Source organism: Macaca mulatta, chromosome 2 (assembly GCF_049350105.2).
Source record: "Macaca mulatta isolate MMU2019108-1 chromosome 2, T2T-MMU8v2.0, whole genome shotgun sequence".
In the NCBI taxonomy this organism is placed as follows: domain Eukaryota; kingdom Metazoa; phylum Chordata; class Mammalia; order Primates; family Cercopithecidae; genus Macaca; species Macaca mulatta.
Genome location: NC_133407.1, coordinates 157,977,287 through 158,005,139, shown reverse-complemented (window position 1 = coordinate 158,005,139; position 27,853 = coordinate 157,977,287). Strand labels below are relative to the sequence as shown.

The window sequence follows — 27,853 nt, the reverse complement described above, 5'->3', positions numbered from 1 at the left end:
CACTAGGCCGGATGCCAAAGCGCACGTGGCGCGCCCGCGGGGCTGGGGACTGCCGGGGACAGCTGAGCGCCGGGCCCGTCCCCGCCGATGCGCCCAGCCGCAGGCGCCAGCGGTCCCAGGCTGCGCTAGGCCCGGGGCTGAGTCGTCCCCCGCGCCTGGCTTGCCTGGCCGGGGGCCCGCCGCCTGCCTCTGCCCAGAGCGCGACCACCCCGCGGTGCACACTCAGTCCGGCGGCGCCGCATAGCCGAGGGAGCCCGGCTGCCCCGAGCCAGGCGCCAGGCATCAAGGTCACCGGCCAGACAAGGCGCACGCACCTCCACCGAGGCCAAGGTTTCCCCCGCCCCTCCCGCCCCAGCCGACGCTTGCGCTTTCGCGCAGCGAGACAGTGACAGGCCCATGGAGGCCCGCGACGCCGGCGCCCAGAGCCCCTCATCAGACAACGAGTCCAAGCCCAGCCCCGGGAAGGAGAAAGCGGACCTCCGCGACGCGCCCCACCCCAGGCGTCGCCCCCGCGCCCCGCGCCCCCCACACCCCCAGGGCCGCGGAGGCCGGGAGTTCAACTCGCAGGAGGAGGAGGAGGTCATCGACGGCTTCGCCATAGCCAGCTTCAGCACCCTGGAGGCCCTGAGAAGGATATGGCCCTGAAGCCACAGGAGCGGAAGGAGAAGTGGGAACGTCGCCTCATCAAGAACCCCGGGAGTCGGAAACCTGCCCCTGCGGAGCCAAGTGAGAATAGGCGGCCCCTGGAGGCAGGCAGCCCCGGGCAGGACCTCGAGCCCACCTGGCATGGGGCGAGGAAGGTCCCGCTGCAGCCCTCCAAGCAGGTGTGCTCTCCAGAAGGGGGACCGCTCTCAGCCAGCCACTGGGACCAGAAGGGCCCGGCTCAGCACCAGCAACAGCTCCAGCCCATCCAGCCCCGGGGGTCCCTCCCAGCCCCGGCAGCACTTCCGGACCCTTGGCAGCCCTGCCAGCCCTCCCGGCGGCCACTCCTGGGTCAGCGCTGCTGGCCCCAGCGGTCACTTCTGGGCCTGAAACAACCCTGCCAGCCCCGGGGATCAGTTCTGGGCCCCGGTCAGCCCTGCCGGCCCCAGCGGCTCCTTCCAGGCCCAGATCAGCTCTGCCAGCCCCAACAGTCATGCCTGGCTCAGCTCTGCCGGCCGCACTGGGCACTCCCAGGTCCCTTCTGGACCCCTGCCTCTACTGCCAGCGCCTGCGGTTCCTCCTGGCCCCAAGGCACCGCTGCAGGCGCCTGCGGTCCCTGCTGACCCTGTGGCACCGCTGCCGGCCCCTGCGGCCTTGGGCCAACCCGTGTCACTGTGCCCAGCCTGGTAGGGCATCCTCAGGACAGCGCAGCCGGCCCCTGTGGTCAGTGCTACCCCAGTACCAGGGGTACCAGTCCCCACGGCCACTCCTCACCCTCCGACCACGCCGACGGCCCGCCAGCTTCCTCCCAGGACAGTGCTGCTGCCCCCAGTGGGCGTTCCTAGCCCCATGTCAGTACGGCCAGCCCAGAGGGTCCCTGCTGGGCCAGCCCAGCCGCCCCTGGCGATCGCTGCTGCATCTCAGGTAGCCCCAGTGGTTACTGGAAGCCCCAGAGCTGCAGGGCCCACTCACGCCTTCACTCCTGGGCCCGGGACGGCCAAGGCAGCAGAAGCCGCCGCTCATGGTCCTGGAGCAGCCCTGCCAGCCCCTGCCGCCCTTCGTAGGCCCCAACAAGCCCTGTAAACCCCAGCCGTTGCTCCCCATTCCTGATCGCCCTTCGCTCCTGGGGCACCCAGGCGCACCCTGCTGGCCTCTTCTGGGGCCCCTGTGCCAGCCGCTGCAGTCCCTGTTGGATCTGGTGCCAGCCCCGTCAGCCCTGGCTCTCACTCCTGGCCCTGGGCCATCCCTGCTGGCCCCTGAACCTGATCCTGTGCCCCTGGGGTGGCCCCTCAGGCCCCATCTTTGAGCCCTGGAGTGTGATGCCTGCGGACCTCTCCCCGGATGCGTTTTCCAGGCCACCCCAGTGTGAGCTGCACCTTGGCAGGGCCCCGAGGGCCAAGGCTGCCTTACCTTTCAGGCCAGAGATGCTTTGCCGGACTAGCTCGAGGCCTTCTCCAGACAGGGCTGGGCTGTTTGCTGTTGGAAATTGAGGCTCAGCCTGAGGCGGGAGCCCCTGCAGTGCAGTGATCAGGCAGAGGCCCTCCACGCCAGAAGGACAGATGAACCTGGCATCTTCCTGCCACCCCACCTTGTCCCCTCCCACTGGTGTCACAGTGCCCCCACCCACGTGTGCTGCCTGTGGTGTGCATGCCCTGGGAGGGGAACACAGCCCCTGAGGGCCAGGAGCTTGCTGGGTGCCCCCAGCGTCTTTCTGTGCCTCTAAATTGCCAATATTGTCCTTGCATCTCTGAGTCCCCATGCACGATTGTCCCAGCTGTGCCACCTTTGTGGAGCGTGTGAGCATGGTGTGTGCACGCTGTGCATGCATGCGTGCGTGCAGGAGTGGGTGTGAGAGTCAGTGGTGTGCTAGGCGTGAAGGATCTGTGGGGGTGGTTGCTGCAGGCCTTGCTCTTCATGGGCCCCACCCCTTTGGCCAAGATGCAATTCCTGCCCTCAGGCAGAATCGCCCAGTGGCGAGTGGTGAAGGTGTGGGTTTCAGTCCAGCCCCTCCCCCTGGCAATCAAGTGGTTCTGGTGTCCACCTCCAGGGCCCCCAAGCTACAGGAGGAACACAGGCCCATCTGGTGGGTCAGGAGCTGCAGGGGGCCCGGAGGCTCCCATATTACTCTCAGGACTCTGCCTCCACCACCCCCGTGGGCACACACTGAAGGGCTGCCCACAGGGTCTGCAGGCGAGGGGGAGCCTGCAGGATGGGCAGCCCCTTCTCCTGGCTTCCCCACAGTCCCCTGCAGCGTCCTGTCTGTCTGTTGACCCACATGCAGTCAGGCAGACCTCACACTACAAGGCTGTCCCTGGGCCCATCCCCGCTCCTTCCACGGCACCCATCTGTGGTCAGAGGTTGCCACCCCCTCAGGCCCTGGTCTGGAGGGAGCCCCACTCGAGTCTTCTGGAGTCCAAGGCATGCCACTGGCCCAAAAGAGAGGGGGTGTTTTGTGGGGGTGCTCTGACTTTCTCCAGACCTCAGGGAAACTGGGCGGGCTGTAGCCAGCGGCCTTCCAGAGAGCAGCTTTGGCCACCTGAACCCCTGCGCTGTGACAGGAGGCCCTGGCCATGCAGGCCTGGTCTTGCCCAGCTGGGCTGCCACAGGTGTCAGGAAGTGGGCGTCCCTGGCTTCTTCCAGGCCAGGCAGCTGCTGACCTCCAGCCCCAGCACTTGCTCATGAGGACCCCACTCCCTCAGCCCCTCCCGGGTCCTGACCAGGCTCTGGTGCAGCATCTGCTCTGGGCCCTGGGCCCCCTCCCCTCGCTCCCTGCCCACCCAGGCCCCTTCCTCTGGTGCTCACATGGGGCCTCCATCCCAGAAGCGCAGGGCTTATTTTTCTGATTAAAGAAAATAAAAAGTGCTGTGGCACTATTTTTTTATAACAAAAAAATTAGAGTTATAAATAAATAAGTACAATTTGCAAACCATTTGATTACATCCCTGTACTTTACCAGGATTCCCTAAGGAGGCACTTACACCATTTTTACATCATTAAATATTTAAATAAAAACTCATTGAAGGGAATCGTGGGACAGAAAGGCATTCATGAAGCACATGTTTGGGCACGATGCAGCAGCAGGCTTTAGACGTAGGGAGCACACAGAATATTTGCTCCCTGCAGACCAGGCATAGCATAATGCAGCCAAGGGGCTTTGAAGGCAGGGAATACAGGTTTCAAGGAAGGAAGCCAGTAGAGAAATCCCCAGTTTTACTTAGCGTCCCTTATCCAGCATTTTATTATTATTTTCACTGGTAAACATTGACTGAGCACAACACTATGTGAAGAGAGTGGGAATGTTGTATTAAATAGCCTGACCCACAGGAGTTTGCAACATGGTTAGAAACCATGAAAATACTAGATGTAAGTGGATCACAGCAATATCAAGGCGTACATGCCGAATGACAGAGGAGTGGTCCCAACCGTAAGTTTTGTATGAGAGCCAAGAGAAGAGAAAATCCTCAAGTGACTGAGCATCATTGAGGATCCAGCAGGAAGCAGATGGCATACTCGAGAGAGTTTAACTAAGGAAATATTTAGTGAAGAATGGGCAGAGTTGAGCGAATCAATCACAGTGGTGAACTTAGGGACTAGCAATTGTGGAAGCCGTAACCACCCCTAGACCTGAAAGGGCAAGGCAGGAAATGATGTTATTGGAGCCAATGAGAATTGGTTCCATGGAAGATGGGGTGCTAGACAGTAGCTGAGGCTATGGAGGCAAGGCAAGAAGCTCAGTTTGGGAGCTGGGAAATAAGTACCCAATGTCTGATCACCTGCTGATACCTCCAATAGGCCAAATCCAACCAGCTACTAGAGAGCAAGGAAGCCCAGGAGATACTATTCTGGTGCAGACACCAGGTTAGAGAAGACTACAGAGTGGACCTAGTGGGACAAATGGAGGCTAGCCCAGCACACAGGCCGGAGGGCTTGCTATCCAGCAAGGCCTTAAGAGAAAGGGAAGATATATTGGCATAGAAAAGGAAGGGGAAGATCAACTTAAGCAGAAGTAGACATGGGAAATAATTTTTTTCCAGTGAGGAGGCAATTTTCTTAAGAACATTCAGGAAACTTAGAGGAATTGACATAGGTCAGAGTTTCTTTATCCCAGCACAAATGACATTTGGGGTAGGATAATTATTTGTTTGGGGGACTCTCCTCTCCTTTGTATGATGTTTAGCAGCAGCCCTGGCCCCTACCCTCTACATGCTAACAACAGCCCACTCCCAGTTGTGATAACCAAAAATGTCATCACACATTGCCAAATATATCCTAGAGATGCAAAACCACCCCCAAGCTGAGAACCACTGGGAGAGGAAATGGAGGAGATCATGATCAGAAAACCATTGAAACACAGGGTGAATGTAAGACGCTAAGGGCTTAGATCAACATGGAGCAGTGAGACTGGCAAGAAATGGACAAAGGCACAGGACCTGTAGGTGAGAAGCTTATGGGCTGTGTGAGGAGAGGCAGAGGGGAGTGGCTAAGCGTGATTCTTAGGTTTGTAGTGGGATAAGAGGGAGGAGGATGTCTCCATTGACAGCACTATGAATGTTTGAGGCTGGCCTTGGGGAAGATGATGTGCCCTTTGTGAACTTGTTTGAATGAGGTCCAGGACATTTGGACAAGGGATTGAGTTGAGCAGGGAGGTTGAGAATGTAGGTGTAGATTGGAGTCATCTGGGCAGAGAACTAGCTGGCAAACTTGTATCCATAGGAGGACAGGAGTTCTCATGAAGGGAAGATAGAAAACCAAGTACTAAAGTGTTGTTGTTGTTTTTGGTGATGATGAGGAGCAAGGCAGTGTTGTGGATATTTAGAAGATGAATAATGTGGGATAGAAATAGGCTCTGGAGGCAGGAAAACCAGGCAGTTTTCTGAGGTATAAGAGTGGGCTGAAGTCCAGCTCCTAAACTACTAGTCAGGCCATATGCCCAAGGGGCTATGTCTGCCCCTTCTAATGTATGCAAATGTGCCATTGAGGCTAGGGCAGTCCTAAGGAGAATCAGGGCAGCCACAGAAGACACAGGTGTCAAGAAGGGAGGAACCTTGTCCACACAGCTCACTCCACCTCCCAGTGGTAAAAATTCTCCTTTTTTCCCCCCAATCACTCAAGTCCTTAAAGAAGTAGACTGGTTAGGTAGACGTTTTCATTTATGTGGAATTTTGTGGTTTGTTTCTCATAACTGAGGGGTTATAGGAGGTGTTGCTCTCCTAGGTTCTGGAAAAAGACTACACACAGAGATAGCAGGAAGAGGAGGGGATCCAGAACCACAATGAGTACCTGTACTTGTCATCCCAATGGTTCCAACTCTGAAGAGAGATGACAGACCTTCTCATCATTTTCTCTCACAAAGAGGTATATTGTGGTAGGCAGGATTCTAAGATAGCCTCCAACATTTCCACCCCCTGGTATATGTGCCCTGCATAATCCCATCATCCCTGTAAGCGTGGGTGAGACTAGTGAATATGAGGAGATATTATTCCCGTGATTAATATTATGTGGCGAAAGAGAACTTTCAGATGTAATTAAGGTCCCTGATCAGTTGACTGTGAGTTAGTCAAAAGGGAGATTATCCTGGGTGGATCTGATCTAATCAGGTGAGCATTAAAAAACGGACAAAAGAAACAACAACAGATGCCTCTGCTGGCCTGGAAGAAAGCAAACATCAGTGTTGTAAACTGCCATTCCAGGACCATGGCATTATGACCTGAGAGTGGCTTCTAGGAGCTGAGAGCAATCCCTGGCCAAAAGCCAGCAAGGAAACAGTGACTTCAGTCCTACATCCCCAAGGAACTGAATTTTGTCAACAACCAATGAATATGGAAGAGGACCCTAAGGCTCATGTGAGAGCACAGCCCTAGCCAACACCTGGATTTTAGCTGGGCAAGACCCTTAGCGGAGGACCAAGCTAATCTACCCAGACTCCTGCCCTGTGGAAACAGATCATAAATCTGTGTTGTTTTAAGCTGCTAAGTATGTGGTAATTTGCAATGCAGCAAAAGAAAACAAATGTATATGTGAAAGAAGTTTATGTACACAGGGTAGATTAGCTCCATGGGGAGTCTAACAACCACACCCCTCAGCTAAATCCCAGAATTGTGCTGAACCTGAACCAAGGTCCTGAGTATGGTGTACCCATCATGACTGCTCAGCCCCAGCCTCACCATGATCCAAGCAGCAGGTGGGACAGGATCACTCTCATTTCCTCCTATGAAATGGCACACTTAAGATCTGAGGAAAGTGAGCCAAAATATAAGCCACACAGGATAGGGAGAACTGACTTTCTGAGCTCATAGCTAGTACGAGACAGTTGATATTTGTTATAAGGTTGAGATGGTAGAGAAGGCAGTCAGGATCCCACTCTCTGGTGCCAGACCTGTGGTTACTTGGCCACATAGAACTTTAGTCCCTAAGATACTGAACATGCAAAGCCGAAGGACACTGAAGTATCATTTTTCAGAAGGGCCTCTTAGAAGAAGGAAGGAAGGGGAAGCAAGGTGGAAGGAGAGGAAAAAAAAAAGGAGAATTTAATTCAGTAAACAAATATTTATGGTGCCCATTATGTGCACAGTTCTGTTCTAGGCTCCCGAAATACAACAGTAATTTAAAAAAACAGAATCCCATGCAAAAAATATATAGAGAAATCAATCCCAGTGGGAAAATATAGAGAAATCAATAAAACAAAAATTTAAAAATACATAGTATGTACTGATTGTAAAGCAAGAGAGAAGTTAGAAGGGATATTGGTGTTCAACTTAAAAGAGTCAGATAAGACTCCCTTAGAAGGTCACATTTGGATACAAAACTGAAGGTGCTAAGGAGTGAACCATGTGGATACCTGAGGAAATCATGTTCCAGGCAGACGAAATGCAAGTGCACAAGTCTTGAGGCAGGAGAGGGTCTGGCCTTTCTGAGGGATAATAAGATGGCCAGCATGGCTGGAGGAAGGAGAAAAGAGAAAATGATGGGTTCAGAGAGTTTAAGGGCCTGTGGGTTACTTCGACTTTTACTTGCACAAGGTGGGAGCCACTGAGGGTTCTAAACGGAGGAATGACATGATCAGTCGTAGGTTTTCAATAATTTGATCCGGCAGTTGTGATGAGAACCAACCATGGGAAGGGAAGGGCGGAAACAGGGAGATGGGTTAGGAAGCCATTGTAGTGGTCTGGGTAAGAGGTGAGGTTTGCTTGGACCAAGGTGATGGAAGTGGAGAGAAGTGCTCCAATTCTGAATGACTTGCAGATACAGCCAATAGCACTTGCTCTGATTGGATTTAAGGTGTGAGAGAAAAAGCAGCCAAGGATAATGCCAAGGTTTTTAACCTGAGCAACTGGAATTTACAGTTACTATTTTCTGCTATGAGGAAGCCTGGAGGAACTGGTTTGGAGAGGAATCTTGGAGTGCAGTTGGGGTGTATTAAGTCTGAGAAGCCTATTAGACATCCAGTGGTGCAGAGTAGATAGTTGGATATTCTAATGTGGTGTTTAGGGAAGGATTAGGGCTGAAGACATAAATGTAATATCTAAAACATGAAACTGGATGAGATCAAAGGGAGAGTGCATGTAGACAGAGAAGTCCAAGTGTAAATCCTGGGGCACTCCAAGATTAAAGTGTCAGGGAGAGGAAGAAGAACAAGCAAAAGAGACTGAGAAAGAACAGCCAATGAGGAAGGAGAAAAACCAAGAATGTGATGTCCTGGAATCCAAGGAAAAAAAGTGTTTCAGGCATGTGAAAGTGATCAGCAGGGTCAAATGCTGCTGATAGGTTGAGCCGAGGCTGACAGATGATGTAGGATTTAACAGCATGTCATTGGGGACCTTGACGCAAGTCATTTCAGTGGAGTGATGGGTTGAAAGCCTGGTTCAAGTAGATTCAAAAGAAATTTAGAAGAGAAAAATTAGAGGTGGCAGGTATGGGCAACTCGTTTAAAGAACTTGGCAATAAAGGGAAGCAGAGAAATGGGTGAAAGCTGAAGAGGAAAATGATGGGAGAAATTAGAGCATGTTTGTATGTTGATGGGAATTATCTAGTAGAAAACGGAAATGATGAGAAAGGATGTAGTCAATATTCATTTGTACAAGAAAATAGCAGAAAACAACATAGCCTACTTGATAAAAGAATTTATGTAATAAAGGATTTTATTATAATATTTAAGACAGATTTTTATACTGAAACATAATAAACACCCATGAACCCACCATCCACCCCAAGAGCTAGACCACTACCAGTAACATCTATGTGCTCCTCCCTCTCTAATCTTACCTCTGTTTTAGAAGAAAGCAACTTTCCTGAATTGTGTTATCATTTCCCTGTAAAATTATATTCTCTTGACTGTATCGTGTTATATTTATTGACTGATAGATCAAGGATAATCTAACCTATGCCTCTCAACCTGGCCTCCTACAGACAGACATCAAACCACCTCAGTCAGACAGTGCCATGAAATTCCTCCCTTGATTTAACCTGCTACACTAAAATTCTATTTTATTTCATCTTCCATCTCCAGCTGCTAGTGCTTTGTCTGAAAAACCACTTCTTCTGCACAAAGATCATTATTATTCATTCCTGTCAGCATTATTTACTCAGCATGAAAGCAGGAAGAGATTGGCACACCTTCATCTCATGTGCATATACAGAACAGACCCCAGTGGCCAGAGCATTCTTGTTATCCTGGATGACGCACCTGCAGCCCTCAAGCCTCCAGCCTCCCCCTTCCATCCTAAGGCATATCCTGTTGGTCAGATGCCTATACTAACACCTGGCAGCCCCTCCACAGAGGCCTCAGAAAGGCAGGTGATAGCCAGTGACTGGGTTTCTTTCATCCCCAGATCTTGCCCTGTGGGCACTGGCCATTCTCAGATCATCCAGGTTTCTCCAGGTGTGCAAGGACCTGCAGGATTTTGACAAATGCCAGCAGAGTGGCCTCTTTACAAATGGATGACAACAGGCTGCAAAAAGCTTTCTGCATGCATAAGCCAAAAATGTAGTTCTCCTACTTGTTCACTGATGCTTAAAATTGATTTAAGGAGAGACAAAGGCTTTCATCTCACAACCAGAGAAAGCTTTGAAGGCCCTGGGTGAACTAATCTATTTAGACTAATACACACTGTAGTATAAATGGACTGAAGGATTAGATGATGCAATGGGCAGTTTTAAAATGGGTGTGAAGTGACAAGGGGTATAGCAGAGAAAGATGGGGCTTTTCTTGCCTCCTTGGGTGCTTAAAAAGAACAGTCTTGAGGCCAGGTGCGGTGGCTCACACCTGTAATCCCAATGCTTTAGGAGACCAAGGCAGGGTGGATCACTTGAGCCCAGGGGTTCAAGACCAGCCTGGGCAACATGGCAAAACCCCGTTTATAAAAATATAAAAATTAGCCTAGTGTGGTGGCACGCACCTGTAGTCTCAGCTACTTGGGAGGCTGAGGTGGGAGGATTGCTTAGATCTAGGAGATTAAGGCTGCAGTGAGTCACGATCACCCCATTGCACTCTAGCCTGGGCAACAGAGAGAGACCCTGTCTCAAAACAAAGCAAAGCAAAACAAAACAAAACAAAACAACAGTCTTGAAATCAGAAGACCTGGAGTCAAGCTGGGCGCTGGGCCCTACTGCCAGCTGTTTGATCACAAGCAAAATTACTCGAAGCCTTGAGCCTGTTTTTTATTTCCAAAGCGAAGGTAATATCTACCTTCAGAGTTTACCATGAGACTTTGATGTCATCATGTTTGTAAAAGTGCCCTGGCACAGTGACCACATTCTACCCAGTAAAGATTGTCTATCTTTCCCTGTTGTCCCCAGGCAACTCAGGCTCTGCTCCTATCCGCTCCATCCCTCTTTCTTAGCATTATAAGGTCAAGAGTGAGGTATCTGGGACCATGCAACCCAGGTTCAAATCCTGACTCTATCACTTGCTAACATCTTAGACAAGTTTAACCTCTCTGGGCTCAGTTCCCTCATCTGTAAAAATGGGGATAACAATAGTACTTGCCTCATGGGGTGACAGTAAGGATGAAATGAGTTCATATGTGTAATGCACTTAGAACAATTCCTGGCACCAAAAAACGCATTGTAAGAAGTGTTGTTACTATGATTCCCGAGGACTTCTCACCTGTCCACTTTCCACAAGCCGAAAGATCAAGCTCCACTTCCGCTCTCTCACCTACAAAAGCGCACGGTCAATGGCTACACATTCTGTCCCATCCCCAATGCCCCCAGCCCGGGTTTCCTAACGCCCCCAGCCCTGTCCTTAACCCTCCAGGCCGTCTGGTCCTTCCACCAACAGCAAAGCCAAAAGCAGCTTTCAGCTTCCCCCAGCAGCGCCCTAGCGGGACCCTGGGAACCTGCCGCTGCAGGCGGGGCGGGGCGGCTCTGTGACGTCGCGCCCGGCCCTACCCCGGGTGACCTGGCAGCGGAGCCCGCGCAGGGTTTGCCAGGTGAAGGCGGAGCGCTAACGTCTAACGCTAACGGCGGTCGTGCCCCGCCGCTGCTGTCACCCCTGGCCGCTGCTGCCCTCCCCGCCGAGGTTCCACTGCTCTTCTTAAGAAGGGTGTGAGGCACTGGGTCTCTCCCCACATCTCTCGCCTGAGGCCAGACAGCCGGTTTGGGAGCGAGCCTGAGGTAGCCACCCCGAGGGGAAGTGGAGGGAGGGCAGGGCTCTGAGCGCCCCGAGGGCTGCACTGGTCTGAGCGAGGAGCCCTGCAGGACGCCCCCTGGCTTCTGAGCCTCTCCTTGTTCACAGAGCAAGGGAAAGGCAAGATCTTCAAGAGAATGTGACTGTTGGGGATTATGGCTTTCTGGCCAATTTGTGTGCGTATTTTGTAGCCAGAATACTATTATACAGTTTCTTACCCTGAGGACAGTGATAGGGAGACTCAAAAGTCTGGAATCAGCCGGGCGCGGTGGCTCAAGCCTGTAATCCCAGCACTTTGGGAGGCCGAGACGGGCGGATCATGAGGTCAGGAGATCGAGACCATCCTGGCTAACACGGTGAAACCCCGTCTCTACTAAAAATACAAGAAAATTAGCCGGGCGCGGTGGCGGGCGCCTGTAGTCCCAGCTACTCGGGAGGCTGAGCCAGGAGAATGGCGTGAACCCGGGGGGGCGGAGCTTGCAGTGAGCCGAGATCGCGCCACTGCACTCCAGCCTGGGGCACAGAGCAAGACTCCGTCTCAAAAAAAAAAAAAAAAAAAAAGTCTGGAATCAGAGCCCTCCACGGAGGAGCCACACCTCTGCTTTTTCATCAGCAACAGGGATATAAAAATAACTTTGGGAGAATTGTCAGGTGGACCAATGGGCATACCTAGCGCTTCACAGACTGCTATCACGCATTCTTTTATACCTAGCACCTCACAGACTGCTATCATGCGTTCATTTTTACTAGTATCTATTGAACACTAAGTTCCAGGCACTGGGTAGGCACTGGGATGGTGTGGTGAGCAAAAACTGACCAGTCCTGCCGTGGAGTTTAGTGGGAGAGGCACATGTTACTCAAAGAATCACAGCAACGATGGGTAAGTGATGCTCTGAAAGGGTATGTACAATGGAACTGACAGGGTGGTCAGGGAAGGTTGAGCAGATTTCCAAAGGAAGAATTAACCTGTTAAGAGGAGGAGAATGCATTCCAAACAAGAGTAACCACATCCCAAACCCACCACCTCCAATTCCAAACCCAAACAGGGATGTGCAGTTGCCTGTGCTTGGTTCCAAGCTACTCACAGAAACCCTCTGAGATTCTGACCTGGAGCCTTTCATTCATGTAACTGGAGACTTTCATTTATGAAACGGAAGCCCTGTTTAGCCCATACCAATAAAACCAAGTGAGAGATTCCTGAAACAAGACTATAGTCTAGTTAAGACCAACATTCTTCAGCACTTGGCAGGTATATGTTGGTATACCATTTCACATTGGGAGGCATGTTTTGTTTGCTTTTTCGTGTTTTTAAAAAATTCCTTTTTTCCCTCTCTACAGATTTAGTGGTTATATTACTGTTAAAACTTTTCTAATACTTTTCTAAGTCTAAAATTAATCATTATTTTATCATCCTTTTCCTCCAAATAAAAGAATATAAATAAAGTAAAAGGTCATGAAGTCCCACCAACCTAAGACCACTTTAGTTTCTTGTCTTGGAATTTCCCAGCCGTGCTGGTGCTGGTATACATTGAAAACTTAGAACTAGTCCGCGGCTACAAACTCCTGGGGGACTGTCTCTCTCCTGACTAGAAGCAGCAATGCAGACAGGTCTCTTTGCTGCTTACCCCCGCCTGTAGGCAGATATTTTCAGCCACACCTTTTCCGGCTGAGGGTGGAGTCCCTGGGTGGGTCTCAAGTTTAGGTCAGAAGGGGAGTCCGTTAGTCCAGACATTTGCCTTTTGTGAGCCCAATCCTTGGTCTCTACCCACCCTCCCTGGCCATTTATCTCAAAGCTTCAAGTTCCTGCCATCTACATTTGCCCAGATGAGCCCTAGTATCTTCATTTGCCCAGCACTGCGGGTTCCACTTTGCTTACCTCATTGGCCACTGGAAGATTTCTCTCACTTCACTGCAAGCCCAGCAAGGCAATGTGAAAGGCTTGTACTGAGATTTGTCTGGCCTCTAGGTGATTTGAAGAGGGACAGCTTTTTAGCATATCTAGTCTGTCCCTTTCTCTACTAAAAGCAGACAAAAATCTTTTGATCTGTTTATTTGTGGATGGAATTGTATACACTTTATGGATTTTCATGTTTTGTTTCAATTTGTCCTGGAACTTTTTGAGAGAAAATGTACTAGTTTTCCACCTGACAATTAGAGTGGAAAAGAACATGCAGCTATAGAGACTCTCATCAAATGGCTGTTTAATGACTGTTTTTATGTGGAAATAACCTAATGTTAATTCATAGAGGGTTCAAAGTAAATTTTGCTACAATTCTTACCCAGCTAATAAGAGCTGGACGACATGCAAAGATGTTCATGATGTACTTTTGAGTAAATAAACTGTTTTGTATAATCTCATTTAAAAATTTTACAAACATATATATTTATACTGACAAATTCTGGAAGGAGACATCCAATATTTTGGGGTGATATCATTAGGGAATTTTTTGCTGACCTCCACTTCTTAAATGAACAAGGCTGTGTAATTTTTATGTAAAGGACATAAGTATTTACAACAAAAAGTAGGGGTTAGCAGACGGCTTTCTAACCTTGGCGTTGTGTAACCATAGAATGCATTTGTCTTGCAGAGTCCCCAAAATTGAGAGTGTCATACAGAGGCTGGGTGACCTCCTGTCCAGGATTGCTCTCATCTTTTGAGTCCAAGTTTTCATCTTATGTATTTTTTTCTCCTGAGAATAGGTCAACCAATCAATGGCTCAGACAGATAAGCCAACATGCATCCCGCCGGAGCTGCCGAAGATGCTGAAGGAGTTTGCCAAAGCCGCCATTCGGGCGCAGCCGCAGGACCTCATCCAGTGGGGGGCCGAGTATGTGCTCCTTTATCGCCTTCACCTCTTGGAGGACGGGCGGGGAGACAGGGTCCTGGAAAACCGCGGAGGTTGCCATGGCTGCAGCCAGGGAGTCGGGACTAACTGGCAGCGTCTTTGTTTTAGCTCTTGCATTGCTTTGATGCTTTAAAATCCACACGTAAATATTACATCTAGTCGGGCGAGGATGGGATGCCTCCCCTAAGCGAGCCAGATTGAGCAGTAGGACGCCAGGTCAATAGCCCGTGTCCTGGGGCAAGCAGCAAGAGTTAAGTGACCGCCTCACACCAGCGTATGCACACCCACCTCCTCCCTACACTCCTCCCCAGTCCCGGTGGAAAGAAGGGCTGGGAATCTCCGAAGCTTAATCTGCCTTTCTTCGTTCTCCTGACTCACCTCTAGATGGCAGCAGTGCAGCCGGGGGAGGGACGCGACAGCCCTGGGTGGATGGGGTGGGACCAGTCCAGCTAGTTCACCCCTTTAAGGAGACACTTCATCCCCTGTGTTAAAACTCTTACTTGGACCCAACCAAAGACGCTTTGTATCTTGTCTTTGAGGAAATTGTTATTTTCTTTAGTGTTTCTCTGAACTGATTTGTTTTGCCAACCTAAAGATGTCCGCACAGTACCCATTGCATTCTGGAGAAAGGCCAAGCAGAGTGATGGGGTCCCCAGGCATGGCTGAAAACAGTGTGCCTCAAACACGCGGGCCTTCTTTCAGGAGAGACCTCCAGAGGCTGCTCAGTAGATGGAGCTCACACAACAATCGCTGCGGGCCTGGATTGAAGCAGCTTTGCACAGAAAGCCTCTCAGCTATGAAATTGCTCCTTAGACAAACTTGCCTGCTTGAAACTGGGGAACCAGGACTTGAGACAGGAGCTGGAGGATAACTAGACCTCTCGGACCATTTTCAGGCTATTTTTACTGTTTTATGATTCCCTGCTTAGGAGGGTCTCAGTAGGAAGGGGAGAGTGAGAGAGGCCGTTGAGAGACAGCCAGTGAGTTGGGGAAGGGAAGATGTCCTCAGCCTGAGGTTGTGAGCGGGTGTACTGTGCAGATGGTGGGGAGAGTGTGGACACCTTTGAGAAGACACAAAATGTCATCTAAGAGGAGTCTTTCGGAGTCTCTGGGCCAGTGCTGTGCTCCCGGGCTGGATTAGGATGCAGCTTTTACAACTGGAAGGAAAATAGACCAGGGGTGCTCATAAAAAGAAACATAAATGGCGGTTGCTTCGCCTAGTAATGAGCCCTGTTTAGTTTTCCATTCTAAATTTTATATATTGCCTCTAAGATTGAACTTTAGCATCAGAAGACTAATTTATTTTGGCATAGTCAGATAGACAGACTTTATCTTATACATTCGTTTCAAACCCGTTTTATTGTCCTTGTGCTGCTGTTTTATAATAAGCAAGATGACACTGCTTAGTACTGTCCCTGAAATTTATGGAAGAAGGCAGTCACTATTGTAGCCTGCTCGCTCTCATATTGTATCATGTGCTATAATTTTTTAGACATCCATGAAAACTTAGTTTGTAGTTTAACCACAATGAAAAAGGAGGGCATGACCTAAGAGCCCCCTCCTTTCTATCCAGACGTGAAAAGCACCGCTCAGATGGTTGTATGTGACTTACTTAAAACCTGTACCATTTTAGAGAATAAAACTCTACGAAGTATTTCCAAGACAAAATACGTATTTAATCCATTGCAAGTAAGAATTTCACTATACATGTGTTGTCAACGAAGAAACCTCTTACCAGGCATCGGCAGGACATATACTTATTTGTCCTCTGGTAGGCATGTGTTACAACACAAATTTGCAATCTATGTGTACAACCATGGACCTGATCACTTGCAAATGAAGCTCAATAACCCAAAGAACGAAATCCATGATTACAGCTTTATTTCCATGTTGTCTAACCAATCCCACAAGAAGTCCAGAGAGGTTGGTGCTGAGTGTTACTCTACCTGGGCAGCACTTCTGTAGAATGAGGTGCTGTGTGTCTTTGTCCCTCCCATTTATACCACCCAAGTCTGGTTATAAAGCCTGAGGCCACACCCCGCTCCTGCTGTCACATTGCACCCACACCCCACCCACCCCAACACTGATCTGTGTGCAGAGATTTCTCATGCATGTTGTTAAATGTGGCCTTAACGTTTTTCTTCTGCCCTTCCTGCTGATGACCTCCAAGGGGTGACTGGCAGTTACTGCTTTAGTCATGTAGCTTTAGCTCTGCCTGGCTATGTGGCTCAGAGACAGGCAATGGTTAGCCCATCATTGTATGGCTTGACCCTAAAATAGACTTTTACTAAATTCCCTCTATATTTATTTACATACTACCTGGATCTGGAGGAAGTAATGGAGGGAAAAAAGCAGGAAGGGACAGAAATTTGTGGCTCATGGATCGTCAATAACCAGGCTTTGATGGAGACAGATGCTGCCATACAGCATTGGTGACCCACATGTCAGCGGCTCATGTCCGTTCCCTGCTGCAGGCAGCCTCTTTTCATCTTATGCCAATCCTGAAACGGAACCCAGTACTTGTTCTACAATGCCCCAAAACAAAGTCCACTCCACAAAATATTGAGGAGCAGGCAGATTTTACTGAAAATTTTGAGGGAAGATGGAGAAACAGTTTTATTTCACAGTCACCATATAGCTTCAGATTGTCTCAAACCTTCTTTGGCTTGTCTTCTCTCCTGAGCCTTGCACGGTGCCCTGACAACCCTCTCTCCTTTCCCTCTTGAAGCTCCAAGCCTCACTACCTCTGGCCAGAAACCCTTCCTGATTCACCCCTAGGACACTTCCATCTCTTCCCCTTCCCTCCTTTTTTGTTTCTTCAGAGATGGGGGTCTCACTCTGTCACCCAGTCTGGAGTGTGGTGGCACAATTATAGTTCACTGCAGCCTCAAACTCCTGGGCTCAAGTGCTCTTCCAGCCTTAGCCTCTGGAGTTGCTGGATTACAGGCCCTAGCCACCATTCCTGTGCTGTCTTCCCCTTTTTTACATACATTACTTTTTAGTTCTCTTCCAAATTCTCTTCCCAAGATTATATATACATATGTAATACATATATGCGCATAATACATATGTATACAAGATTATATATACATATGTAATATATATCTGCATGTATAAAACATTCAGAGATGGGGAAAAAAAAAAAAACAAAACCTGAACCCGATATGCTCCAGGGAATTGCATACCCAAACTTTTCTTGGTTCTTCCTCATCCTTAGAGAAGAACAAAGTTTTGTATTCTCTAAGCATTCTCTGTGCCCTAAGTGGAGAGTAACACATTCAGGCTTTTCCCATGTGTAAGTGAACTAAACACAATGACACATAGAAGCCACTTCACAAAGCTTCCTTTCTCTACCTCCTTCCCTCTGAAAAAGGGGGAAGGATTGCTAGAACAGCCAGAGGCCACTGGATATAGGATGCTCCTCCTACTCTCTGACTTTTTTCTTGTAGTTATTTTGAGGCCCTGTCCCGTGGAGAGACGCCTCCGGTGAGAGAGCAGTCTGAGCGAGTTGCTTTGTGTAACTGGGCAGAGCTAACACCTGAGGTGTTAAAGATCCTGCATTCTCAGGTAAGGGCCCTGCTGCAGCATTGAGGGGAAGGTAGGGACAGTGTTGAGGCTGGGTGGGTACAGATGAAAGCCCTCTGTTCTCTTGCCAGTCAGTTGACCACTTAGCATCACCCTAAAATACACTAAACCGTGGACTGAAAGTAAATCTTCCCTTGGGGAAATGGGAATAATTTTGAAATAGGCTGTAGGCTGAGTCATTGGTGGGGTCATCCCAGGTTTCCTTGAAGCTGGCAGAATGTACAGGGGCTCAATGCAATGCTAATCTCGTCTCTCCAGAAAAGTGCAGGTCCTCAGTCACTTGACAGTGTCTCCCTTACTGATCAAGACCATAATATGATGCCAATCACAGTTTGGAGAAGGGCATATTTCAGCTCCCCAGCTATCCCAGGTCCAGACACAGCTTTTAGCTTTTAGGGAGAGGCTGTGAGCCTCTTCACAGCCACATCATCCTGGGAGCTGCCTGGTGAATGAATGCATGAGGAGGGTCCGGTTTGAGAAAGTTTGTGGTTTGGCCAATTCCCAAGAAATACGGTTGAGCACCACCATACCCTGCTTTATGATCCAGGACAGAGAGGTTAGGGGTGATTTAGGACTGGTGCGGCTAACTACCTTGGTGCCAGAGGCTTAGCATTTCACTGGAATCAGAGGGTCAGGAAAGGTGGTGGAGCACTTCATCAGGGGCATCTGTGCTCTTGTTGCATTGGTGGCCAACGACCGGTCACCTTCCCTCCTTTTATCCACCAAGTACCTTGTGCAGTGAACATGACAGAGCTCTAACGTACCTGGGATCAAGCAACATTAGGCGTCCAGACCAAATCCCCGTGGGTCAGCCACATACCCCACATCATTCCGGGGAAAGCATGAGGGATGCACTTGAGGTCTAGAGGTAAGAACTCAGTGCAATCTGGAAGAAAGAGACCTATGTCTTGTTTTAATTTTACCATTAATTAGTGGTCTGAGGTAAGCCCTCTACCCCTTGGTTTTGTTTTCAGGCTGTTCTATCTGTCATATAAGGAATAAAAAAATTTAGGAATACAATAGCAGATAAAAGCTATTGTCACCAGAAATTAAAATGTAATATGAATGTATATCTTTTGCATAATTCTGACACCTAAAGTTTAACAATTAATAAATTATATTTCAGCATGCTCTTCACTAGGATTTGCGAAGATAATTGCCACACAGAGCCATCTTGTACCTTCCTAACACCCCCTCCCGCCCCTTGCCATGTGCTGGGAGATGTGGACCTGGCCTGGGGGCGGGGTGTTTCTCAGGGCCTTGTCTCAACTTCTCCCACATCTCCGTGTTGTGTCTGTCCCCTGCCCTGCAGGTTGCTGGGAGACTGATCGTCCATGCAGAGGAGCTGGCCCAGATGTGGAAAGTGGTGAATCTTCCAGCAGATCTGTTTAATAGTGTGATGAATGTGGGTCGCTTCACGGAGGAGATCGAGTGGCTGAAGTTTTTAGCCCTTGCTTGCAGCGCTCTGGGAGTTGTAAGTTAGCTTGACTGTTTTGTTCCTGAGGGGGCAATCTCCCTCCGGGCCTGGAAGGGCAGTGGATCTATACACGTGGTCAACTCTCCAGGGCTGATGATAAACATGCCTCTTCTCGCCTTGGCCTTCTCCTCTCTAAAGCAAAGTCATTTCTGTGCTCGTCAGGCAGAGGCAGGGGCTGGGAGGGGCAGAGGGAGACACCATCGTCAGGCTCTGGGGAGAGGTGACTACAGTGTAGCTCTTGGATTATTTATGAATATTGCCCTCAGATTTATTTTCACTCCACTCCCTCCATTCACATTCCCAGAGACAGCCAAGAGCCGGCTGCAGAAAAAGACTTCCAGACACCTAGAATATATATCAATAGACACTTTTTAAAGGGGGTACAATCTTATAGAAAACTATGTAATAAACAGAATTGGATGCAAAACTCAGACACAGGAAAGCAAAAAAAAAAAAAAAAAAAAAAAAAGAGAGATGAGGCTGTTTCTGAATTTAGTCATGACACCTCCATAGATGCAGGATGTTCATACAGATTTATGCCTTTTCCAAATTTGATGTGTTTGATATTGGAAAATCAATTTTACTGTTTTGAAGCCAAAGATGCTGAAATCAGTTTATATGTATAGATATCTAAAGCTTGGGTATCTTATATATGGACTTACATTGTTAAACATTGTTAAAATAACTTAAAATGAATCAAAAACATGGTTTTTTGAAAGAATCCCTGAGATACATACAAGTTTGAAAATTACAGCATTTATATGGGAAAAATGTATCTTTAAAATTTTATCTGCAGTTAATTATGATCTTGTTGGTCTACCCCACCCACAAAGGGTCAAATAATAAATAAATTCAATCCAATCCTGAAATTTTAGTCTGATGCAGTCACTGAAGCAGCCTAACGGTAAATTTCCCAGTATCTCAGGTTTTTCCTCACCACGGTGTCTTCTCCAAGATGGCAGTTGAATTTAGATGGAAAGAGGTGACTCTAGGACCACAGAGCAGTCGTTTCCCACAGCCCTCAGTCTTCTCTGGCATCTCTGGTCTCCATGGCAATGCCTGTCTGTCTGGTTGCTAGCTGCTTGCAGCTTAAGTTTTTGGTCATGTCTCTCCCAGACTGGTGAAAGGCTGACGATGCCTCCCCCACCGGCTTATTTCAGTTCTCAATGGTGTTGAGGGCCTCTTTGAGTCTTTGCCAGGGTGTCCTATCTGCTCCCTGGCTCTGGTGGTCTACTTCACAGCCCCTCACCAGTGTGTGATATGTCTGAGGCCTTCCCGTATCCCCATACCTCAGAGTAACAAAGAGTGACTTTGGAAAGTCAAATTCCAACCCTCCCTCTACTTAGCCCACTGTGTAGATGCTAAGTTTCCTCTGATGTACCTGCCTCCCAAACTGGAGAGGGGAAACCACGAGGTAAGTTGGATCTTTCTACTTCCCTTCTAAAACAAGGAGATGGGATTCAGTGTTCCATGAGGTTCATCTACCTCTGACATCCTGTGATTCTATCCCCACTTCTCTGCTTCCTCTGAGACACCCTCAGGCCTACCTCTGAATAACAGTGAGCTCCTCCAATTCTAAGAGGCCTTGACATATCTGATTTTGTTCTGCATCATCCCCATGTCAAAGAACCCCTAGAGGTAAAGTCAGCCTGGAGGTTAAGTCTGTAAATAAGGGGTACCCTATGAAACCAGTAATCAATACCCTTATATTCATTTCTATCATGCTGGACTGTTTCTGGGATCTTAAATGTGGGGCTGGTCAGTGATACGGTGTGAATGTTTGTGTCCTCCCAAAATTCATAAATTGAAACCTCAACTTCCAAGGTGATGGCCTTAAAAGTAGGGCCTCTGGGAGTTGATTGGGTCATGAGGGTGGAGCCCTCATGAATGGGATTAGTGCCGTTACAAAAGTTGCCCCTCCACCAACTGAGGACACATAGAAGACATCATTCATGAGGAACACGCCCTCACCAGAGAGCAAATCTGCTGACCCTTTGGTCTTGGACTTCCCAGACTCTAAAACTGTCAGCAATAAATTTATGTTGTTTATAAATTATCCAGTCTAAGGTATTTTGTTATAGCTGAGACTAAGTCAGGGGTCACCATCTGGTGGAGACCTTGCATCCTAGTTAATTCATATATCCTTAGAGGCAAGCCCAGAATTTCTCTTTCCTTTGCCAATTCAACAGTAAGACAGGATCTCTATGCCATTCAGAAAAGCCAGTTTGTTCCTTATAGAAGAGTCTAGTAACAGGAATTTTTACTCCAGTAGGTAATAGGTACATTTACTCCATCTTGAGCTCTCTGCATCTAATACACATTATTCAGAATGCGATGGCATGCAGACCTGCATTCCTCCTCCCTTCAGCACTCCTTCTTCTGGACTGGCCTATGCCACCTCCTGTTCCACTGAACTGATTATTAAAAAAGAGATCACATATGTAGAAAATAATCATGTTCACTGGAAAGAATGACTTTTTTAAAAGCAAATAATTCACATTTCAAGGCTTTCACCTCTGACTTTGAAAATGAAGCTTGCAAGATGTTTAAAGACTACCTCTGTGAAATGGATCCCCAAAAAAATATTGTGCAAGAGAATGAAGATATGTTTACTTTAGATTTATGTCAGTTTACCAAATAGCTCCAGTCCAAAGAGTTATTTATCCACTCATCCATTTATTAAATCTTTAAAAATATTTTAAAATCTTACGAGGCAATAGAATTTGAAGGTTTGTTGTTTGAATAATCAATAAAAGATGATGCGTAAGGCTGAAAGCCCCTATGTTAGTTTGTTAGGGCTGCCATGACTTGGTGGCTTGAACAACAGAAATTTGTTGTCTCTAAGTTCTGGAGGACAGAGGTTCTGGGAACAAGCTGTCAGCAGGATTGCTTTGTTCTGAGGTGTTTCTCCTTCTCTTAAAAATGGCCAGCTTCTCGAACTGTGTCCCTCTGTGCCTGCATGTCTGGTGGCTCTCACTTTATGTCCTAACTCCTGTTCTTATAGAGACACCCTACTGACTTCATTTTAACTTATCTTTTTGAAGGCTGTATGTTTAAATACAATCGCATTCTCCAGTTCTGGGGTTAAGGCTTCGACATATGAATTTTAGGGGGAACAATTCAGCCCATACCAGCACCCCATGGGAGAGGGCAACAGAACAAAGCATTAGGGGTGCAGAGGGTTGTTTTTGGTTGCTTGTTTGTTTTTTTACAGAAACAGGTGAGCTGTGTGTGGAAATTATAAAGTTCAGAGTGTGCTCGCAAATCTACCCCAAACCATTCTCTCACTCACATGCATGACTTACCATCCTCCCAGACAGCCTCATGTATACTAGTTAGCCCATGCCTGCCCTCCCACCCACTCTGAATTAAGTGGAAGTGCCTAGAAGATGCAGTGTTTCACAGCGATTTCCATGAGAGGACCCCCAGAGGCAGGGGAGAGGAAAGGAAGGTGGCCTGCCTCAAACTCAATTTTTTTTGACATCGTGTGGTTTATTGAAAATTTTGTTTCATAAAATAACAATGCTTATTAAATGTAAAGAAACAAATTTTAAATATTAACTCAATTAAAATTAATAATTATTGTAAATTATGTTTAAATTACTTGCCATCAAGTCAAACTATCACTCAAGGAAGAGTTTATTCATATCCTCAGTACCTCTGTACCTCCTGACATAGATTACACTCCTGGATAACACACACCCTAGTACCTCCTGACATAGATTACACTCCTGGGTAACACACACCACAGTTAGAGAAGCCCCATCTAGGCAATCATTCTATTCTGGGAGAGGATGAGAGGAGAACAGCAAACATCAACTGCTAAGGCAGGACAAGTCTCCTCTACTAATCATGTGGGAAGATACAGCAGCTGCTTTTTCACTCACCCTAAGCCACCACTCAGGACTGATCATTCACTGATCCCTGGAAGGCTGTGTCAGGATGATCTGTACATCATCAGTTTCAGTAAACCACCAAGATCTGTATGCTGACCTTCATTTCACAACTCTTTCGCTTGTATCATTTATTCAAAGGGTGGGTTTATTTAACGACATGAGATTAGTTCTGAGCATGCTCCTTTAATGTTCAAGTTTCACTGTAAGGAGGGTTTGCTTCTGTAGTAACCCTTCTATTAAAATTCCTGGCACTCATTGTCAACCAATATTTCCTCAGCAATATAAGGGTTAGTATTACATAATATTAAATAAAGCAGTAGGTGATTCTATTCAGATGGGCCCAGATGCTTTAGAGGAACGTTTAGCTTGATGTTCAAGACCATTTTTCCAGTATCTTCTTGGGACTCTATTTTCCTGGGGAAATTACCCTTCTCTTACCTTCTCTACTGTGTCTTGCTGAAGTATATAGTATCTTGCTGGAGTATATAGGCTAGACCATTTATCTCAGCCCTTTAGAGATATGATTGGAGGCTAATAAGAAATAATTCTAATTATATAGAATGCAAATCAACTTCCCTCCTTTAGTGAGGTTATTCAGACTAAAGTAACAAATATCTTTAAAGTATTTAGGAATTTATAAATTTAATTCCTTGAGTAGTCTTCCAACAAAGAAAGAAAAAAATAAAGATACCCAATACTTAATATTTTTTAGAATGAATTAGTGACATTTGAATGTAAAAATTCCAAGCTTTCTAGAATCTTAAATTGTTCGCACTTCATTTTATAGAGGAATATTTTTGTTTTCTTTCTTCTATCTAAATGGATCTCAGGAATATTGCCTGGAAGAGTAACTTTCTCCTCATTTTATGTAACTTTTATAGACTATTACCAAAACTCTCAAGATAGTGTGTGAGGTCTTATCATGTGACCATAATGGTGGGTTGCCTCGGATCCCGTTCAGCACCTTCCAGTTTCTCTACACGTATATTGCCGAAGTGGATGGAGAGATCTCTGCATCACACGTCAGCAGGATGCTAAACTACATTGAACAGGAAGTGTAAGTTAACTTTTACCCATTGGAGGTGAAAGAATACCAGAAAAACAAATCTATGGGGCCAAGACAGAGGAAGATTATTGTATTATGCTGCTCTGGGAACAGAAAAGCGAGGACATGAAATATGGATCTTAAAGAAAAGGGGAAAGGGAAGGAGAAGAGGAAGGAAAAGAATGATATAGGACAACAAGTCTTTGAGTGCTACTGAGAGTAGTGGTAGCGGCGGCAGCAGCACCTGAGAACATGTTAGAAATGCAGAATCTCAGGCTACACCCTGGACCTATGGAATCATAAACTCTAGGGGTGGAGCCCAGGAATCTGTGTCTTTATAAGCCCCCCAGTAACTCTGACTCACGCTTAGCTATGACCAGTGGAACCGAAGTGGAGGAGGAGGAGGAGAGGAGGAGCAGGGAGTCAAGGGTTAAGAGGAAAAGAGGGCCGGGCATGGTGGCTCACACCTGTAATCCTAGGGTGGGTGAATGGCTTGAACTCAGGAGTTCAAGACCAGCCTGGGCAATATGGTGAAACCCCATCTTTACTAAAAATACAAAAAGTAGCTGGGCATGGTGGTGTGTGTCTGTATCAGTTAATTGGGAGGATGGCTTGAGGTTGCAGTGAGCTGAGATTGCATCACTTACTCCAGCGTGGACAACAGAGCCAGACCTTGTCTCAGAAAAACAAAGTTAAGAGAAAAAGGAGCAACAGCAGAATTAATGTGAAATGAGTTGTCTGTATATTTTCTTTCTTAAATTAACTGTCAGTGAACTAACTGCAGATATACCTTTTTCCAAACAGAATTGGGCCTGATGGTTTAATCACGGTGAATGACTTTACCCAAAACCCCAGGGTTTGGCTGGAGTAACAGCACAATTTTGGCAATTTTAAAGGAAGATACAGAGATGATTGTACTTCAGAATGACTGAAACCCATATACCACCCAAAATCAATTTTCTTGTACAACTGGTACACACTAATAAACAATTAAACAAACATATGAAATCAGAAATGTGCGGAATTAAGATGTGAAATTGTTGGAACAAAACACCTTCGTTACCAGGAGATTAGTATTCTTCCCACGTGGACACTGAGTAAAAGTGGCTGACAAAGCATGGATAGAAAATGTATCTCCAATCAAAGCCAGACTGTCAGACTTTAAAAAGTAGTACGTTAACCAGACACAGTGTTGTTGTTCTGTGATTGTTAGGCATAATTTAGATAAGTGCCTTTTATATGGTCAATTGAAGTTTTTACCAGGTTATCTCTCCATTTGTTGGTACTGTGCTAGTCATTCATTCATCCTCTCACTCATCAATATTTATTGAGGTTAGCTATGTGCCAGGAATAGGGTTGCCAGAAAAAACACAGGACACCCAGTTAAATTTGAATTTCAGACAAACAACAAATGTTCTGTTTTGGTTTTTGCTAAACCTGGCAACATTCCAGGAAGTATGCTGACTTCTGAGCAGATGCAAGTAACATCTAAATTCTGCCTTCAAGGAGCTCACAGTCTAACAGTAAGATAAGACCTGAACATAAATCACTTTCACGCAAATGGCCTTGAGAAGAACTAACAGTATTCCAGAAAGTGTCAATGTCAACGGATTTTTCTGAAACCATACACAGATGTCATGGAACCTACTAGAGAAATCCAGAATGCCCAAGGCTCAGGATTATCCAGGACTAGCCCTTTGAGCTTGGTCTGGAGGTTTAGTCCCTCTAGTATCATGGATACACAACTTTGCTTATCTGTCCAGTCTTTCATAATTCAGCACATTGGACCAATGACTTTGCCAATTGGCTCACCTCTGAAGTGTGAAAGTCTCTGTTCAGGTTTGACCATGTTCCAGTTTATAATGACCAAATTTGAAAACCATACCTAGACAGGCACTGAGGATATATACAAGGTATCATAGGTTTGGAGTCAGACAGATCTGGATTCAAATTCTTTCTCACCAGTGACATCGAACAACTTAATTTATCTAAGATTGTTTCTTAGAGATAATGACACTGACTTCATAAGGTCATATTGTAAGGAAAAATTTGAGAATTTATAAAGTACTGTACACAGTGGCTTACACATGGTAAGTGCTTAATAAATGTTGGCTATTATTAATACAGTATTTGTAATCATTAATACAGTATTTGTAATATTGTTAATACAGCATAGCCCAGGTAGAGGGCAAAGCACAAAGCTGTTTTCCATCCTTGGGGTGACTGCAGAAGCAGGTTGATTTGGCAGATGTGCTGTAGATACTGTGTCCCTAGTGAGCAGCTGTGGCATAGCAATATCAATAGCTTAGAGCAAGCATTGCCCCAGTGAACCAGGGCAGGAGAGGAGGAAGATGGCGCACACCAAGTGGTGGCTCAAAAGATGAGCAATTGGCAGTGCAACAATGGTATTGGGGATACTGCTCTGAACAAGATGAGGTCCCTGCTTTTATAGAGATTAAATTCTACTTAGGAAGACAGACATTACATAACTAAACACAAGTTTATAATTGTGAGAAACGATGCTACTACATAGTAGCACGGGGCACACAGCTAGTGTGCAGGGGCAGGACAGACAGGCTTTTGTGAGAAAGTAATTTGAGAGCAAGTTCGGAAGCCACAGGCAACTCAGAAAGGTGTATCTGCAGCCCACATGTCCTTGCCAAGCTCCAGACTCAACTATTCAGTAGCTAACTTGACATCTTTCTTGGATGACTCCGAAGTACTCTCTAATTTAACAAATCCAAAAATGATTTTCCTGGTTTGCATTTTTTTCATAATAAAATGTTGGAGAGAAATGAGTTCATAAGCTTCCTTCCTAAATGTGGATCTCTCCCACCACCTGCCAAGATACAAAACCCAGAAACCAGGGTCAACAAATACCTCCCCACTGCCTTACTTTCCAACTCTATCACCAAGTGCTCTCCATTTTACCTCCTATGCATCTCTCAAATATGTCCTCTTCACCTTCCCTCACCACCACCTGCCTTAGGTCCCCTCATCCCCTCCCAGCTACCAACATATTTCATCTGGACTTCCTATCAATCTGGTCCTCACAGGAAACAGAAGACAATCTAGAGTTTTGAAGATAATTAAAAGGTTTACAGAATGGACAAGGAAAACAACAAGGGGGTTGAGGCACCCAGGGACTAGCAAACCATTATCACCCCTAAGACTGAAGGGACAAAGGGAAGGACATGTTTTATTAGAGTGTGAGAGGATTGGAGCTCCAGGGGCTCCCCTGATGATGCAGAGGGCCAGTGCCATCAGCCAAATGGTGCTGAGATAGGAGGAATATCCTATTCTCTCCCTCTTCTATTGACTAAACAGAACCTGAAGCTGAAGGGCATGTCTGACTGATGTCAGTCCCTGGGGCACGGAGAAGGGCAGAGAGTGGATGCAGGAGGAGAGAATTTGCTTACACCCATGCTTGCCTTTCCCCCAAGCACTCTCTATGCTAGGAATTAGCAAACTTCTGTAAAGGCCCAGCTAATAAATATTTTAGGCTTGGCAGGCTAGACAGTCTCTATCACAAATACTCAACTTTGGCAGTTGTAGCACAGATAATGTGTAAACACATTAGTGTGACTGTGTTCCAATAAAACTTTATAACAGATGATTTTCAGGTAACTTTTCACATCACAAAATATTATTCTTTTGACTTAAAAATAACTACTTGAAAATGTAAAAACTGTTCTCAGGCTGTATCCAAGAATGGCAGACTGAATTTAGCCAGGGA

The 27,853-nt window shown here is 46.9% G+C and overlaps 1 protein-coding gene, 1 long non-coding RNA gene and 1 pseudogene across 3 annotated transcripts in view; 2 read left to right on the top strand and 1 right to left on the bottom strand.

Moving 5' to 3' along the window:
* Positions 1-27,853, bottom strand: part of LOC114676185 (uncharacterized) — a 107,050-nt gene that overhangs the window by 77,319 nt on the left and 1,878 nt on the right. The window lies entirely within an intron of this gene.
* On the top strand, positions 132-2,865 carry LOC144339448 (uncharacterized; annotated as a pseudogene).
* On the top strand, positions 11,064-26,915 carry ROPN1B (rhophilin associated tail protein 1B). 2 transcript variants are annotated; one of them, NM_001194626.3, is given in 6 exon segments: positions 11,064-11,256; positions 13,970-14,097; positions 17,564-17,681; positions 19,012-19,173; positions 23,954-24,129; positions 24,922-26,239. In NM_001194626.3, coding segments are annotated over 5 exon segments (639 nt in total). In that variant the 5' UTR covers positions 11,064-11,256; positions 13,970-13,981; the 3' UTR covers positions 24,989-26,239.